Source organism: Argentina anserina, chromosome 5 (assembly GCF_933775445.1).
Source record: "Argentina anserina chromosome 5, drPotAnse1.1, whole genome shotgun sequence".
Taxonomy (NCBI): Eukaryota; Viridiplantae; Streptophyta; class Magnoliopsida; order Rosales; family Rosaceae; genus Argentina; species Argentina anserina.
The window spans coordinates 15,006,944-15,025,723 of record NC_065876.1 but is presented as its reverse complement, the minus strand read 5'-3'; the positions used below and the strand labels follow the sequence as shown (position 1 = coordinate 15,025,723).

The 18,780-nt window shown below is 36.8% G+C and overlaps 1 protein-coding gene and 1 pseudogene across 1 annotated transcript; both read left to right on the top strand.

Moving 5' to 3' along the window:
- Positions 1–1,006: 1,006 nt before the first annotated feature.
- On the top strand, positions 1,007–2,644 carry LOC126794678 (pentatricopeptide repeat-containing protein At1g77360, mitochondrial-like). Its single transcript, XM_050521445.1, has one exon. It carries the CDS (start codon positions 1,021–1,023, stop codon positions 2,422–2,424), a length of 1,404 nt encoding a protein of 467 aa, XP_050377402.1. The 5' UTR covers positions 1,007–1,020; the 3' UTR covers positions 2,425–2,644.
- A 14,312-nt stretch (positions 2,645–16,956) lies between these two features.
- Positions 16,957–17,944, top strand: LOC126795585 (signal peptidase complex subunit 3A-like; annotated as a pseudogene).
- Positions 17,945–18,780: the final 836 nt, after the last annotated feature.

The window sequence follows — 18,780 nt, the reverse complement described above, 5'->3', positions numbered from 1 at the left end:
CGTTCATAAACGACTAAAATCTTATTGCAATTTTAGCTGTTGTAATACCATTAGAACAAAAGGCCGTTCATGAACGACCTAGTTTCAATGCTAATATGTGCGGAAATGTTGTTATGATGTCGAATTTTCTGAAAATAATTCTAACCAATTACCTCTCACGACATTGCACCACCATCTCAAATTGATCATCAGACAAAAGCCAACATAATCAAGCAAAGTAATTGATAATTCGGACCTAATATGTGGATTTATAAGAATTTGAGTCACTCCATCAATTGCCAATTAGTTTTAGATGTATATCAAAATCACTTTATCATGGTATCAGACCGGGTTACCCACATCCATATTTGAAGCCCAAATGACCACACAACTCCGCGTCACTCAAAATGGTGTCCACGTGTATGACTTGAAAATTCGCCATACTTGTGGGGGCGTGTTGAGAGTATACATCTCACATTGAGAATTTGGACCTAGCATGCGAATTTATAAAGATTTGGGCCACTTCATCTATTGCCAATAGGTTTTAGATGTAAACCACATATCACTTTATCAGTCTCAACATAACGTTGTAGATGCATGAGAAAGTGACAAGCAGACATCAGGAAAGTACATGAGCAAGTTCCTTTCTTCTCCAATCTGAAATTGAATTGCGCCTCCTATGAATCAAATGGAACCAAGCCCACACTGCAAATCTCCACTAAATACCGAGGTCCGTTGCAAAATCCGATACACTCTACTAAATTGGGTGTTCAAAGAAATACGTTTAATAGATTCAAGTTCTACATATATCTATCGAGTCTAAAACCAAAAATCAAAATCAATGAACTATGGTCGGTTTAATTCCATAAAAAATACGTAGGCAATATAACTGACTCAAGTTATGCCGGGCCGACTTTTAATGAGCCGGACCTGTGCCGGATTCGGGCTTTTCAGCCACCTCTATTCCCAACATATGACTACATAAATTTTATTTTTTACTGAAAAAATAGCACACAGAAAACAGAACTGATCGAGTTGAAGATGGAGGAGAACTCAACTCACCTCACCACCTTGCCGGAATCCACCACACCGACGGCCAGAATCATCTGCGATATTCTCTTCCGTCAATCCCCCCACCAAATCTGCCCCGCCCTCGCTTCCACCGGAATCGTCCCCACTCTCGACGTCGTCATCGAAGTCCTCAACCTCTCCTACCACTACCCCTTCTCCGCCGTCAAGTTCTTCCAGTGGGCCTCCGCCGCCCACCACCGCTCCCCCGCCGCCTGGAACCTCATCGTCGACCTCCTCGGCCGCAACCGCCTCTTCGATTCCATGTGGGACGCCATCCGCTCCATGCGCGACCAATCCACCCTCTCCCCCGCCACCTTCTCCTCCGCCTTCTCCAACTACTCCGCCGCCGGCCAGTTCACCGACGCCGTCATGACCTTCCAGGTCATGCCCAAGTACGGCGTCCCTCCCCGCGTCGCCGCCGCGAACTCTCTCCTCGCCGCCTTGTGCGGCGGCCACGACGGCGGAGTTTCGAGGGCGGTGGAGTTTCTGGAGACGATGAAGGCGAGCGAGGAGTTCGGCCCCGACGGGGACTCGTTCGGCATTTTGTTGAAAGGTTTGGAGAAGGAGGGAAACTCGGCCAAGGCGAAGACGGTGTTTGGTGAGATGGTGGTGAGAGTTGGGTGGAGCAAGGCCTACACGTCGGCTTACGACGCCTTCTTGTCGACGCTGCTGAGGGCCGAGGAGGTGGAGGAGGCTGTCAAGTTCTTGGGAGTGATGAACAGGAATGGCTGCTCCCCAAGTTTGAGCTTCTTCTCCAAACTTGTTGATACACTTGTGAAGAAAAGGAGTGCCAAGAATGGTGTGTTGGTTTGGGATATTATGGTTGGTAATGGCTTGATGCCTAATTTGGCAATGTACAATGCGATGATCGGATTAATGTGCGATTGTAATGAGGTGGATCGCGCTTTTGGGCTGCTTGATGAGATGGTGTTCAATGGTGCTTTCCCTGATTCTGTTAGTTACAATGTTATATTCAAGTGTTTGATTAAGAACAATAGGGTCCGCGAGGCAGGGAAGTTCTTTGTGGAGATGGTGAAGAATGAGTGTCCACCTACGCATTTTAATTTCGCTGCGGCTATCACCATGTTTTTCGATGGGGATGACCCTGAAATGGGGGTCGAGATTTGGAACTTTATGGTCGAAAACCGTGTGGAGCCGCTTGATGTTGCTGCCAATGCTTTGCTTTTGGGTCTTTGTAAGTTAGATAGGTTGTCGGAGTTGAAGAGGAGTGCTGATGATATGCTGGATAGGAGGATTAGCATTTATGAATCGACTATGGCGAGCTTGAAGACGGTCTACTATAAGGATGGGAGAGGTGCAAAACATAAATATGATGGCTTGGCAAGGAGGTGGAAGACCTCGTTGGCTCGCTAGGGATTCTGACTTCAGTTACATGGTTTGATCTGTATAGAAGCTCTGCTCTTTTGGGTGTAGATGATCTCACTGGTTCACAATCAGGTTTTGTTCTTTTGTTTAAGTGAAAACAATGTAATTAACTAGTGTTCAGTTCAAAATTTCCTCTCTTTTCTTGTTTTTACCTTTGTTTTCATTTTGCTTTTTATGATATATTTTAAAGTGTGATATTGTTCCTCCATCCATGAAGTGCATGTAGCTTGTTGTGTTTTCAGAACACATTAGATCGAAGTTTAGAACTTTAGAAGGAGCATATATTGCATATTTGGTGCTTCTGATCCATTGAACTTGGTGATAGTTGGTATCATATGGTTGCTATAGTGGCTGTTTTAGTGTATCGAACTTGGTACTCACGCTTGTTTTCACAAATGGTTGCTTGCATATGAGTCATTGCTGGGTTGTTGTTTAGAATGTAGATCACTAAAACCTGATGTATATTTGGCTTCTTTTGATATCTCATGAATCGACGTCTTTGATTCCATCATTACTTACAGATTGATAAACCAAATTTTGGGTTCCACCACATTTCCGTGGTCTTTGAACCAAAGATTCTAGAAATTAAAATCAATGTGGTTGTTTATTCGAGGGGTTGGAATTGATTTTGCAGGGGGAAATTATAATTATTTCCGGTGTAATGGGGAAATTCTACACTTCTACGTTATTTTTTTTCTTCATTCTCCCATCTTATTCAGTCTCTATGTTGTATTAATTTCTCTGGTTTAGACAGAAGTTCTATTTTAAATCCGACCTTTTGTTTTAGTAATACTAGGTTGGGAGGAGAATTAAGGCTAGTTTCCAAAAGAGAGTATTTGTAGGCACTGTAACTCTTAAGGTGGTTTACACAGGTGAGCATTCAACAAAAGGTTGCTATTTGAATTTCGACTGCTTTGACTCATATTTTACCCTTCTATTATCGATTATGAATTTGTGATTGTGTGCGAGTTTTAGAAATGAAGCCAACAGAAGTGTCACCAGCAGCAGTTTCTTAGATATAAGACTTTATTGAACTAGACATCAGCATTTTATATCAACTTAATCATGTAACAAGTTTTAGAATTTAATATATAACATCGGTGAATTAAATAAAGCTTGTAATTGAAAATAACTTGATTAATGCAATCTGTTTTTGAATTTATATTCAAACATGTCAATCTCATTCACATGGTCAGTAACTGATCATAGAACTCATGCTCAACTACCATTGGATGTTCTATGGTCAGCTACTGACCGTGTGAACGAGACTGTCAAACATGTATGGTAATTGGATTTATTTCAGAGTAATACATCAGATTATACGAGGATGTTATATATTATATGAGGATATTTTCCTTGATGAAAGGAACTGCCATAAGCCCATAACTGCGCTATTCTGATATGTGAGTTACATTCATTGATCCCTGCTATAACACTATCCTCTTCATTCGTGTCCCATCACAAACTAAGAGATATACAGAGGATCTAGGAGAAGAGCAATGATCCGGCAATAGCTTGTGTATTAAGATGGATGTCAGTAATTCAGTATTACGTGTATATGTACTCATTCTGAGATAGTTTATGGAACTCTTATAATACAGATTGCTAGACAACATCAGAGAGTTTACTCCTGCCAGTAATTTTGGGCATGGTCACTGGACTTTTTGGTTGAAAACTTAGTCATGTCGGGGCCAGATGCATCAAAAGAGGGTAAGGGGTTCCCGTTCATGGTATGAGCTTTATATGAACGTATATGTTTTTGATAATGAATTCTAATTGGTGTAGTGATATACCATGGAAGTAACTAATGCAAAAGCCCTCTACTTCCCGGCCAGGTAAAGCACTAACCAATTAGATTTCTTTCTCAAGGCTAAGTAGTTTTGACATAACCACCTCTGTGAAAGCAAATTCTAATCGAATCTGTGATTTACCAAAAATCTAACTTGAGATGCTAACTCTCTTCATAGTTTTTGATAAATCATAGACCGACCTGAAATCATCTCCAACTCAAGAGGGTACTTTGCATGCAAATTGTGTAAATGAGCATCAAGAGTCAAGGTATAGATAGGCATCCAAAAAACTATTTGTGGAATTCACTTCAGTAGATTTCCATACATGTAAATACAAAATGCAATTTACTAAAGAGGTAAACACATTAATGCATTCCAGTATATATGACAACCTCCAAAATATCGTGATATTCTCAATTCCTAGCGCCATTGATACATCGTAGACAATTAATTGCACAGTTCATTTAAAAAAATCCAGAATTTATAATTAGTGATAAACCATATAAGGTGGACGCATTAATATGACTGTCTCCATACATTGTCACCTTAATGTGGATGGATCATAAGCTGTGTTTAGTATAACTGAGCTTATTAGAAAAGTTGGCTTATAATTATTTATGACAAGAAATGGCTGATAAGTAAAGTATGTGAGTGTTTGGTAAACTTGCTTTTATAAGTAGTTGTTTATGGCATAAGTCGTGACAATGTGTTTGGTACATCAAACTTGACTTTTGCTTTTGTTTGTACAATAACCAATTTAGACATGAATAATTTATGACTTTTTTATTTTATTTTTTAAGAAAAAATTTCATGTCTTGTGCTAATACAACATAAAATTCTTTTATCAATAATTTAACAGAAAAAATGGTATCAACTAACATTAATAAATAAATTTTGTTCTCATATAGTAACCTTAATAACAACTTACATTTTTCATTGACATCAAGTAACTATTAAAATTATCACTATTTTAGATTCACGAATCCAATCCAATCAACTGAACTATTTGTATACACAAGATATTTTCCTATGACAATACAAAAGAAATACAAAAATTTGTACATTGATCATTAGGTCAATCAATTACATGAACATCCACATCAAGATGATCTCCTTAAGAGTTTGCTTCTTATACTGTCGTTCAACTTTAGTCCAAGCAGTCTACAAAATATAAAACTAATAAAAGTGAATTGAAGCTATACAGAACTAATCCTCGAAATATAAAACTAATCCAAACAACAACAACACACAAAACTAATCCAAACTACAAAATATAAAGCTAATAAAATGAAAGCAGTACTACAAAAGATACAAATCTACGGAACCTTGAAAATCTGTAAAATCATTTTACCTTGGCAAAACACAATTCAGGAAAGTCACTGGTAGGAGGTCAGGGGATATTGCTAATTAAGTGAAATATGGGCATACAACCCATCCAGATGAGTACTTTGAAAAAAATATTGTGAGTCTGTGATCTCATAATACATATATCTACTGTAATATCTGGGCTCATGCTCTCCCACAAGATTCACCTATTCTTCAGCTCATTATGATTTTGTTCTACTCTCAATTTAAATAAGGAGATCATGAAAATATCCAGACCAATCCTCATACAACAGTGAAGCAAAAGATTGCCAATGAACTCATTATCAAAATATAAACTAGATGAATTACATGGATTGACAGTCCAGTAGGGAGTACACTACCTAAAACTTTGTCATCTGGAATTTACTTCTTTACAGTGATCAGGTTTCTATAAAGAAGTAAAGAACTAATCCAAGTGAATTCAAACTAAAGGAAGAACGAAATGAGCGCCTTGATTTTGGTCATAAGTTCACTATATAATTGGTACAGCTCCTAAAATGACCACAAACCACATCTAAATTGATTAGCAAACTGAGAGAGGCTAATCATTGTTTTCAATCTTATATCTGACTAGACAAAAGAGAGCAACAAAAGCATGTGGTTAAAAAGTAGAGTGGTACAAAGAAAGACCACAAGAATTCAATTTCATTTTGGCATAGCTGATTAGTTTGTAGGGAAAGATAACCAATACCTTGCAACTAATTCTCCCCATAGAATCTGAGGGAGAGGGTCTCGTAAAATGAAGTACTGATGATTCTTCTGCACTAAGATATCCCTCTGAGGGATCACCAAGAACTGCAGTTTCAGGTTCAGTCTCAACACTAAACTTACTATGAGTTTCCTGCATTTAAAATTAATACATGACACCTGAAAAATGCTGAAGAGAGCCAAGTACAGTAGCCAAAATACCAGAGGCCAGTACACTAAATTTTAATCAGTAAGCTTGTATGGTTTGAATGAGGAGAGTGAAAATGACCTTTGAAAAATGATACTCTTCATGTAATGATATTTTAATAAAAAGGTTGGCCTCATTGGATGAACCACCATCAACTGTAATAGTCAGTGTGTCAGTTGATGAGCGCCTTCCAAGAAGTTTCAAAGACTTGGATTTTGATGTGGGAGGCTGAATCCCTTCTAGCTCCAAAGTAAGAAGTTCAAGTTCTTTCTTGCTCAAATGAATATATCAGATTAGACAGTTGTTTGTATCAGCTACGAAGAGTCTCCCTACAGAGGAAAAGAATAGATTAAATTTCTTATTGCAAAAAGTACACTGATATCTCAAGTTACCATTTCCCATGAATGAAAGAGGGAAGAGAACATCTACAAAGTTTACAAAATTAGAATTTAATCAGAGTATCCAACAGATGAATTCAAAAATGACACGAGCAGAATTTCAAGTGGCACACACACACACACACACACACACATATAGACACATATACGTGTGTTTTAAATAAGAGAAAAAAAACTCACCATTCTCTGCTTCAATGATTCCTGATAGCTCTAAAAGTTGCAAAGAGATAATGTGAAAAATGAATCAATACGTTGATATGTTCATGCCTTTTTCTTTTCTAGCGTGTGATAATACAACAAACTGGAAAAATTATGTAATACAAATATAATATGATTCAACAAATTTTTTGATTGCATTGAATCTTACATTTCCTAGATGAGTATATTTTAATCAGCCTTATAATTGAAAGAAAGCCACGTAATTTTCAGTGACCAACGTCCAACATCATTATTTTACTAAATTCCTCAATGAAAGAAAAAACTGATCAGCTAACCTGAGCTTCAAGAGCTATTCCGTCCTTGAAACCAACTTTCCTTGTCCCTGCTTTGGTACTAACTCTTTTACTAGCCAGATCTATATTTTTTATCTGAAAAGTACTCTTCTATTAACAAAACACCAGTACACAGTTATACACCCAATAAACAAGAAACACAAAAGCAAATCACAGTCTCACCACTGATTAATGAAAAACTCATATGCCAACCACTGAAGAAAAGTATAAATGTTATCATACGCATAAGCATACCAAATCAAATTCACAGTTTAACATGCATTCTTCAAAACCTAAAATGGATCCCAGAAATTCTAATCCCAGAAGAAACAACATTCAGCTCAGAACATATTTCAAAACCCAACAAGTGTCTTCTTTATTTCAACAACAATTCAATCTCATAAGCTCACATTACATCTAAAGCCAATTAATCTATCAATTAATTTTAAAGTTTTGTTATTCCATTCGATGCTTATGTTATTTCCATAAAAACTTCGTTCGCAATGTGTTGGCCCATTTGTTGTTACTAACGTGTTTGTTCATGGTGCAGTTGATATTTAAAGTGATACAACAGGGAAGACATTTAAGGTGAATGGGCATCGACTTAAGTCCTACTATGAGCCATTTGAGGAGCACACATATGAAGAGACAATTGTGAGAGATGCGCCTAACGGAGAATGAACATGAGAGAGTCTAGGCTAAGAGACTATAAAACTCAAGCGCTACATGCGAGACAACTCATTTCAACCGTATCTGTAGAGAAGTCGTCTACGAGAGTTTGAATTTTCTAATCCCTTCACTCTTATGGTTGAATTGTATATGTGTTGATATGTGATCTTATTCTATGCTTGTGAATTACATTCTTACTATTGAGCTTACATTGAGGACAATGTAATTTTCTAAGTATTGGGTAGGGTTGCAAGATCATTGATTGTTTGTTTTTGCTTTTATTTATTGTTTGTGTCATGATATAAAAAAATCCGAAAAATGAATAAAAAAAATCGTATTGCTTTATTGAATCTTAGGATGCCCCTAAAGTCTATGATGATTATGTCTCTAAATGCATAGATGATGGTTTTGCATTTCATACGAATTAAATTGTAAGTTTCATTGATGATGTGGATTTGGTATGAACATGTGAGATTTGGATTGATTAATTATGACATACATGTTTTGGTTAGTTTAAAGTCCATAACAACCTGTGAGTATTTGAGCTTATATGTACTTTTTTCATGAGATGTAATATGAAATTTCGTGGTTGTTCATAAACTTCACTATTCTTTGCATATTCAATAACTATGTGCCATACCTTTTAATGAACGCTAGAATATACTAGAATTCACTTTTGTAATTGTTGAAACTTTTAAGTCATAAAATGCTCTGATTTTGAAAATGATTTATGGATCATTTATAGGAATATCACCACTTTAGCCAAATAGTCATGTATCCTTTTATGCGTCATGTTTGAGACCCCTTAGTTGAACCTCATTTGATCCTACATTGAGCATTTTCTTCATCACCTATGTTATCTCCATGCTTAGTATGGTTACCTCTACCTTGTCCTATAGACTTCGCAAAATTCTTGTTTAGATGATGTTATGATGATGCATGAAATAAGTGTGGGGTGGAAGACATTTGAAAAAAGAATCAACAAGCTTTTAAGCAAGCATTGCCGAAAAATAAAATAAAAACAAGAAAAAGAAAAAAAATGAATGATGAACTCGGCAAGAAAAGAAAAAATGTTATATGTTGTCTTCCATTTGTGATTAAGAGTTGAGTTATAATTGAAGGTCTAAATTTTTTTACTTAACCTTTGTTCATGTTCACTTTGTGGTTAGAATGATGATTGTGCCCACCTTGTTATATTCGGCCCCTGATAATGTGTGGTGTCATAAAGATGATGTTTACTCTGCTAAGTCTATAAGATTACCTTTGTGATTCCTTGATATTCCATGCCTTTAGCTAAGCCTAAACATTTACCTTATCTAATGATCATAATGATTCTTAAAATGAGCAAATCTTGGTTTGTGGAGGTGATCACAAGAGTTGAGCATATGATTTTGGTCTATTTGTGCACTTAGTTGTTAAATGAGGTTTTCCTCTGTTATTCACAAAGTGCTTTCATTTGTTGAAATATGCAAGTTATTTGATGCCTTAATATGCTTTCTCTTGCATATACTTGTGTGTGAATGATAACCATAAATCTGAGTGAAAAGAAGAGAATATGCATTGTGAGGAGGATTAGATTGACCAAATATGTTAAATGCTTATTGTCTCGTATCTGACTTATTCATACTATGAATCATGTTTATGAAACTTGGAATTTATGTGCTTACATTCAAATACTTAAACTTGAAAGCTATGTGTTTTGAGATTCTGAGGCAATCATTTAGGGGCAATAGTGTCTTGTTTAGTTTTATTTTGCTAAGGGACTAGGAAAAGCCAAGTGTGGGGTAGTTGATAGGAGCACTTTATGCGACGTTCTTAACATGTTTTTACCTCCATTTGTACTTTGCTTAACCCTTATTGTTGTACTATTGAGTCATTGAGTCGTAGTAAGAGTCTTGGGCGGTATTTGATGCATTTTTGTGCTTACATGAGTTAAAAACGCATAATTGGTCTAGAGTCCTAGTTTGAGTAGGAATCCTTGTAGGACTACGAAACCTAGTTGGATTAGGAGTTTTTATCTTTCTACGTTTTGATCGCATTGGCGGTATTTTGAGAGTCTTTCTTGCACTAGGAATCCTTGTTAGGTTTCGAAACTAATTATCTCTTACTTATGATTTTATTTTCTTATTTTCAGATTGGATTTAAGAGATAATACTAGAGTAAAACAAGAAGAAGCCATGCACAGTGAGTCCTATCATCAACAAGTCATGCAACAATTAAATTGAAGAGATAATTAACGAAAAAGAGATAGAGCCAAGTTATGCAACAATTAAATAGAAGATGATCATTAAAGGAATAAAACATTGCATGATTTAGGAAATAAAACATGACATGATTTAGGGAATAAAAATAGAATGATTTAGGGAATAAAGCATGACATGATTTAAGAGATTAAAGCATGACATTATAATAGGAAGAAAGAGGCAAGTTCAAACCAATCCTACCCTCCCTATTTTCTCTATATATACATGGCTTCACTTCTCAAATAATATCACTTCTCATTAGCATTTAAGAATCAAAACTCTTCCAAAACACCACCACAAACTTCCCTCACAAATTAGCCAAGCCATCCACCCCAAAACCATCATCATCTCCACCGAGTTTCACTTATTGCAGCCATACTTCTAAGGTTCCTAAAACGTGTGATTCTCGCAACTCATCTCCATGGTTTCGTCTATTTGTGTTAATCTACAATTCTTTGTCTATGAAGATTGTAAGTTGTTGTTTATGTGGAAATATTGATTTTGTATTTGTTTTAGAATTTTTAGATTGTATTGGATATGTTTTTAAGACTATGCCGAATCTATGTTCTTATAAATATTGAAGTTTGTATTTCTATTTTTATGTTCTAATCATCTTTCTCATACTTTTAGATAATTTTCAGATATTTGCATATGAATTTAGTACTTGGATGCAGTCCCTAAGATTGTGTTTGAGTGACATGAGTTCAGCTTCCATAGAATGGAGCTTTAAAAGCGAATGACCCGGTAAGAGAGGGATATACGGTTAAGGTGATGCCATCATTTTGCTCATCTTCAACATCGTCGAGGATAGGTCGTTTACGTTCTTCAAACTCTTGAAAGCCACCATGGTGAATGTGATGCGTAAAGCCTAACACACTTTTGTTGACTACTGTCAAGTCTATGAAATGAAAGCAGTCAAGCGATTAGGTCGTTTATATTCTTCAAACTCTTGAAAGCCTCCATGGTGAATTTGATGCGTAAAGCCTAACACGCTTTTGTTGACAAATGAAAGAAGTCAAGCGATTAAGTCGTTTACGTTCTTCAAACTCTTGAAAGCCGCCATGGTGAATGTGATGCGTAAAGCCTAAAACGCTTTTATTGAGTGCTGTCAAGTCTATGAAATGAAAGCACTCAAGCGATTAGGCCGTTTACGTTCTTCAAACTCTTGAAAGCCGCCATGGTAAATGTGATGCGTAAAGCCTAACACGCTTTTGTTGACTACTGTCAAGTCTATGAAATGAAAGCAGTCAAGCGATTAGGTCATTTACGTTCTTGAAACTCTTGAAAGCCGCCATGCTGAATGTGATGCGTAAAGCCTAAAACACTTTTATTGAGTGTTGTCAAGTCTATCAAATGAAAGCACTCAAGCGATTAGGTCGTTTACGTTCTTCAAACTCTTGAAAGCCGCCATGATGAATGTGATGCGTAAATCCTAACACGCTTTTGTTGACTCCTGTCAAGTCTATGAAATGAAAACAGTCAAGCGATTAGGTCGTTTACGTTCTTCAAACTCTTGAAAGCCGCCATACTGAATGTGATGCGTAAAGCCTAAAACGCTTTTATTGAGTGTTGTCAAGTCTATGAAATGAAAGCACTCAAGCGATTAAGTCATTTACGCTCTTCAAATCCCCCAAAAATCAACCCGTTCCGAAAATAGTCAGATGGCTAGATCGACCGCGACTCTCAAATTTGTTGTCAAAATCCTACAAAAAAAATTCAAAATCAGACCATGACCCAAAGAAAAAAGGATCACATGCCCGAGCCGAACCAAGCCGAGCCGAGAGAGCCAAGTCGGAGCTGAGGGGGCCGAGTCTGAGCCGAGCCGAGAGAACCGGAGCTGAGTCAATCACGAGCCGAGCCAAACCGAAGCCGAGCCGAGCCAATCACGAGCCGGAGCCGAGCCTAGCCGGAGCAGACCTTCCCATGTGTTGCTTCTCCTTTCTCTTCAGTTTGTGGTTGACCTCTCCTCCCCAATTATTCTCCACTTCCATCTCTCTCTCTCTCTCTCTCTCTCTCTCTCTCTCTCTCTCTCCCTCCCTCTTTCTTCTCGTCCATTAATCTGCTCCAATCTTTCCTCCTTTCCCGCTTTATCAACTTCGTCCTCATCATCATAAGCATCATGGTTGAAGTAAGAGGATTCAGCCACAAGTCCTCCTTAATGACCTCTGCAATCTCATCATGAATCTCATCCATAATCTCTTTGTCTTGGCTGTCACTAAACCAGCTAAAGAAGCTTTCCTCAGAGGGAGGTCTCTTGTTCCCTTTCTTCTCATGATTAATTCCATTGGCTATGCCCATTCCTTCTTTCCACTTTATTGATGTAGCAGTGACTTTGATTCCTTAATCCAGGAAGGTGAAGGTCTTCGAGATCTTTGTGTCTTCAAAGTAAGGATTGGAGCTGAAGAAGATGAAATAGTATAATCAGATTTCACGTCTTTACAATCCTCCACTTCCAGGGAAGTTAGATGCTTGAAAATCTTTTGATCGTCTTCGGTCCACAGTTCACCAAGCACGGGATGACTCATAAACGCAGTCAACCAAAACTCAGGAATGGCCTTGATGATCTCCAACTCCACCAGTGTGGCTGAGGTGTTCTCCCGCATTGATCACAAGTTTGATTTGATGTACCCCAAGCTTGCTTTTGTCCATTGGTATGTGGGTGAGGGCATGGAGGAAGTAGAGTTCTCTGAGGTTCGTGAGGACCTTGCTGCCCTGGAGGAGGAGGACATGAAGCTTCTCGGGAAGTGTATCGAGGAGTTGAAGAGGAAGGGCCAAGAGTATGAGGGTGGAGGCCAAATTGGTCAATAAGTGGTCTGCTAGGGACTTTGTAACTCTGTTTTTCTTTGCTGTTTCTTGCTAGGTGCTTGCTATACTCACAGTGATGCAAAGCTCGCGGAACTTGTAGCGAAGTAGCTAATTGATATTGAACCGTGGGATCTCTTGTGAGGATAGAGATTGAGTACTTTGGCAGAGTTGAGCTTGACTGGCGTGGAACCTCAGTGAAGTCCCGGGAAAAAATAGTGGAGATGAGTCCCAAGAATTGTAATTCTAGCAAGCCTAGTTTCCGGTTCTTAAGGAGGTTCCATCATGTGATCATGTTACTGGATTATTGAGGTTGCTGTGTTGTATCAAAGAGAAAAGGAACTCAACTTCATGATGCCTCCACATGTGGCCATGTTAAAACATTCTCAAAACACATGCCAGTCTCGACTGACAGATTTTTAATGAAAAGATGGTTTGTGAGATACTTTTTAAAAAAAAACTGGTGTTGCTATTGGTGGTCGACAATGGGGTAACAGATATGAGTGTGGAGATGGAGGCTAGTAAAGAGGGTGGCAATACAAAAGTCCGTGAGTCTAATCATGGTGTACGAAAAAAAACAGAGAGATGTTTTGGCCATTGAAATTGTAAGAATTAAAATGGACCAGCAAACAAGCAGGAGATGATTATGATAGACATCAATTGCAAGTTCAAAGTTTTAAATGCTGAATTTATGGAGTATAAAGAGTCCACTGAAAAAGTCTTGTTATGAGTGGGTAACCTCACGTTAGAAAATGCAAAACTGGAGGCAAAGTGTATGTCACAAAGTAAACACATAAAAGAATTGCAAGACCAATTAATGAGTCCACAAACTCTCCAAATAAAAGTGCATACTTCAAGCTGCGCTTTAGGCACATGACAACGACATGGTTGCATCACGACTTGAAGTATGGGCATTTGTAGACACATGAAATTTAATGAAGTAAATCATCTTCATTAAATAATTAAATCGACAAAGGACCCGATAAAATTGCACACGTTGCCCATAAGTCAACAAAGTTGGTACGGATCCAAATAAAACTCGTGTCAGTACATAAATGGAACATCGTAATTGAACCTACGTAATTCAGACGTAAATCGAAAAATTGAATGTCATTGACGATTCGAAATGGTAATCGGACATTTGATTAAATTAATAAATTCTTTTAAGGTTATAATTAAGTCAATTATTTTCTCTTTAATTTAGTTATGGAAATAACTAATTTTAAATTAATCGGAAAATACATATTAATTTAATTATACAATTAAATAAATTTATTATTTTAGTGTCATTAAAATATTCTACAAAATAGAAACCTTGACACTATAAATACTTCATTCAACATGAAGAGAATGAGACTTGAGAAAAAGAGAGAAAATCACTTGAGCAAGATCACTCTCGAGAAATCCCGAAATCTCCTATCCCAAGTCCACGAGTCTCCCATCCCAAGTCCACGAAGAATCATCAAGCTGTCAAATCGATCGTTTTTCATTAAATCCAAATCCAAACTCAAGTCCACGAAGAATCATCAAGCTGCTAAATCGATCGTTCTTCATCAAATCCAAATCCAAACTCAAGTCCACGAAGAATCATCAAGCTGCCAAATTGATCGTTCTTCATCAAATCCAAATCCAAACTCAAGTCCACGAATAATCATCAAGCTGCCAAATCGATCGTTCTTCATTAAATCCAAATCCAAATCCAAATCAAACTCAAATTCTCAAGATCAAGTGCACGTCACCCTTGAGCCAAGTTACATACGGAGATAGAATCAGATGACTTCACAAAGATTGTAACCCCGCGCTTGATTATCAATAAATCATATTTTTTATTTGTACACGTATCTGCATTCTCGTTTGTTTTGAGATTCTCGTTCTTGAGACCAGAACCGCGAAAGGCCTCGACTTGTTCTCAACATTTGCCAAAACCGCTTAATTTGATTAAGGGGAGAGCTAACTGACAAAGGATTGTCAGCTGTTGCTCTTGGCATCTCGATGGCTGCAAATTTATCACATGATAAGTAGAACCGCTTTCGTTCTCCTCCGCAATCAGCCTTCTCTCTCTCTCTCATGTCGTCAAAGGTTAGTAACCTATTCTCTATGCTTGTTCTTGTTTATGACACCTCTTTGTTTGTATTTGTGTGTGAATTTGAGAAAGTTGATTGGGATTTGCATCAGTATGTTTGATATTTGCTTTGGAGTCAAGTTTAGGTTCTTGCCCTGATTGCTGATACTTTACTTCTGTTGGAAGTTTGGTGCTTTTTGATGGTTTCTATATATGTAAGAGACTCGAGGTCATGATATACCAGTTGAAACCCTCAGTTGCTTATTCGATCTGGGCTCTGGAAAATCGATTACCGAATAAGTAAGTCTAACGATTCTTTGGTTTTCAATTTATATCTATAATATTATAGAGTTTTGGATATGGAATGAGAGAGGAGCGAGAGCTTTATCTGTGGTGTTGGATTACAGAGATAGATGAGCTCTGAAAGTTGTTTCGGAGGGATTTAGCTTTTAAGGTATGAAATTCCATCTTCTCATCATAATCTACATGTTCAACTATTTGGTTTTCAGTTTCGTTTAACTTCTCCACACATTATCTCTCCACAGATGATCTGAAAAATTAATTAGGCATAAATGTCGATTTGCACCCCAAATTTGGTTGAAATTGTCAATTTGCACCCCGAACTTGCATTTGAGTCAATTTACCTCCTAAACTTGGTAAAAATTGCCGATTTACACCCCGAACTTGTATTTGAGTCAATTTACCTCCTAAACTTGGTAAAAATAGCCGATTTGCACCTCATCTGTTAAATTTAACTGTTTCTATCCAATTTTGCGTCACATGTCATACACATGAGGGGTAATGTTGTCATTTTTTATTTATAATTTTCTTTAAAACAAATAAAAATATTCTTTAAAATGAGGACTATTTTGTTAATCAAATTATTTATTTACATCTTTTTTCTACATACTTAACCCTACTTTGAATTATATATTCAATATACCCACCCATTCAAATATAGTGTGTTATGTATAAATATATTTTTATATGTATACATTGTTGGAGGATGAACAAAACGAGAATAATAACGACATAATAGAACAGAACGTAACCGTTTATTGATTGATAATGAGGCCAATATATGGGCATTACATAACCACAATCATTAGGATTCGAAGTCATAATCTATTACAGAGATGCGAATCTATCTCTAACATGAAACCTAATAAGGCTAACACACACAATGGTAGAATAGTAATTCTCTCGGAACACACATTTATTTTTAATTTTAAATGTATTTATTTATATTTTTTCTAATATCTTTTAACATACAATATCATATAAAATAATTAATATATAAATCAATAACATGTTTCGAAAAATAAACATTGTAGCAAGTGTTCCTCTTAAGTAATTTTATTAATTTATTTCATTATTCAATATGAATAAATATATAATGACAATACTACCCCTTAAATGCATGACATGTGACTTAAAATTGGATTGAAAACATTAAATTTGACGGATAGGGTGCAAATCGGCAATTTTTACCAAGTTTAGGAGGTAAATTGACTCAAATGCAAATTCAGGGTGTAAATCGGTAATTTTTACCAAGTTTAGGAGGTAAATTGACTCAAATACAAGTTCGGGGTTCAAATTGACAATTTCAGCCAAATTTAGGGTGTAAATCGGCATTTATGCCAATTAATTATATTCAGACTAGTAGGAAAGTGGATATAAGATTGTATTGAGTAGAGGTCAATGTTACGAAATAAGTTGATGTCTGGAGTCCTTTGGTGTCGTAGAAGTTATTGAGATTTGACATTGTTCGTACGGAAGACGGCCAAATTTAATATGAACTAATAACAGCAGACTTGCAGTCATTGTTTACATGGAACACAAAGCAGGTTGGTAATTTGACTTTGTGTTTATATTAGCTGGATTTCATGGTAACCGACTTTGTTCAATGTTTGTTCTAAGATTATTGGTTACAAAGTTGGGTCCTTAAGAACACACCATGAGGGAGTCGGTAATAATTATGGTCTGAGGAGTTATAGCAATTATTAAGGGCTAGACAAACAAGAGTCCACTCACTATCTAGAAAATATAAGAGAACATGCGTTTTTGCACCTACGGCACATTGATTCAAATCGTCTTGGGTACAGAAGTAGTTCTCAATGTTAGCTCGATCTTGTTCTTTTTGTCTTAGTTTGATACATATGTTCCAAGTAGAAATAGGTGGTACAATGTTTGTTGAATCCATGATAATCATGAAAAGTAATAGATACTACCATACACATAACTAGGAAAACAAGACTACAGTAATTAGTTTCATTTAATTTCATGAAGCTGTCGCTATTATCTTGTGCCTTGCTGCATTGATATTGAAGTATCTAGTGTAACTGAGTGTTGAAATCACTAATAGGCCAACGCACTCCGTTGATGTCACGTAGTTGTGTCAATAAATCTGAAGCTGATCCCTTTCTCGTTCTCTTGCAATCTGTGGTAGGTTTTTGTTTTTCTAGCCGCTGAGTATGTGACCCCAAAGAATGCAGTGAATCCTGAAAGCCGTGGATGGCGATCCACAGGTGCTTTTAACTTATAAGAAGATGTGTATACCTACCTGTATCCTTTCGCCCTTATTGACTCTGTTTCCTTTATAATATATCCTAATTAATTTTAGAGTCTAGCTTAAATTTAATGTTTTTTTAACAGAGCTCTCTCTGGGATGGTATCATACTTTCCAAGGAGGATGCCAAGTTTTCTATTCGGACTACAAACAAGTATTGATTTGTTGATGATGTATGGTATCTTCATGAACTAGCTGTTTATATTCCATCATTCATAGTTTGACTTGGTTCAGTTTTTTCTCTTCTTCATAAAGTTTGCCTTATATGCACATCTGTGGTGAATTCAAAGCTTTCCATGATGTTGTCGACTGTCCAGTTCTTACATTGTTTTTCTTCCAACTTTAACAACTTGATTTGAAAACAAAGGAGTTGGACATTGATATATCTTTAGAACGAGATTACAGTAAAGAGCTTAACAAATTCTCCAAATTGATTGTTAGGTAAACATACTAGAAACATAGTTGAAAGTTAAAGTACTAGACATAAGCATAGTTGAAAGTAAAAGTACTCGACATAAGCATACTAGAAACAGGGTGAGAAAACGTCTAGTCCACATGGAAAATGAATATGGAAAGACCACAAGATAACTTTTCATGCGTGAATGTGCAGTGTGCAACCGTTTGGTTTTGCGTATGTGATGGGATGTGTTTCTTTGGAGGTGTCTTAAGGTCTTGTTTTGGTGCCTTTTTTAGCTTGGCTGTGGACTGTGGCCTGTGTATATATCATCAGTCAATCAAAAACCATGTTGCTTTGGTTACTGTTGATGTGTATAAAGGCCTGTGTGGCTGGTTAATTTAGTAGAGAGAGCGAGCAACTCGGCTGCCCCAATATCAAAGCCTGCTCTGCTCTATGTTTCAGTCTCATAAGTCATAGCAATTATAAGGTTTTTGTAATATGTATATGGCATTATGGCCCAACCAATAGCCTTGCCTTCACACAATTTTGTTATACTGTTCTGGAGAAAATGCTGTGAATTCATTCTATAAATAAAGATCAATCCAGCTCACATAATTTCATCACGATTTACTGTCCCCCTTGTTTGTTTTTGTTCAACCAGGA

Excerpts from the sequence above, each read along its gene's own strand:
- LOC126794678 (XM_050521445.1), top strand. The coding sequence starts at position 1,021 with ATGGAGGAGAACTCAACTCACCTCACCACCTTGCCGGAATCCACCACA.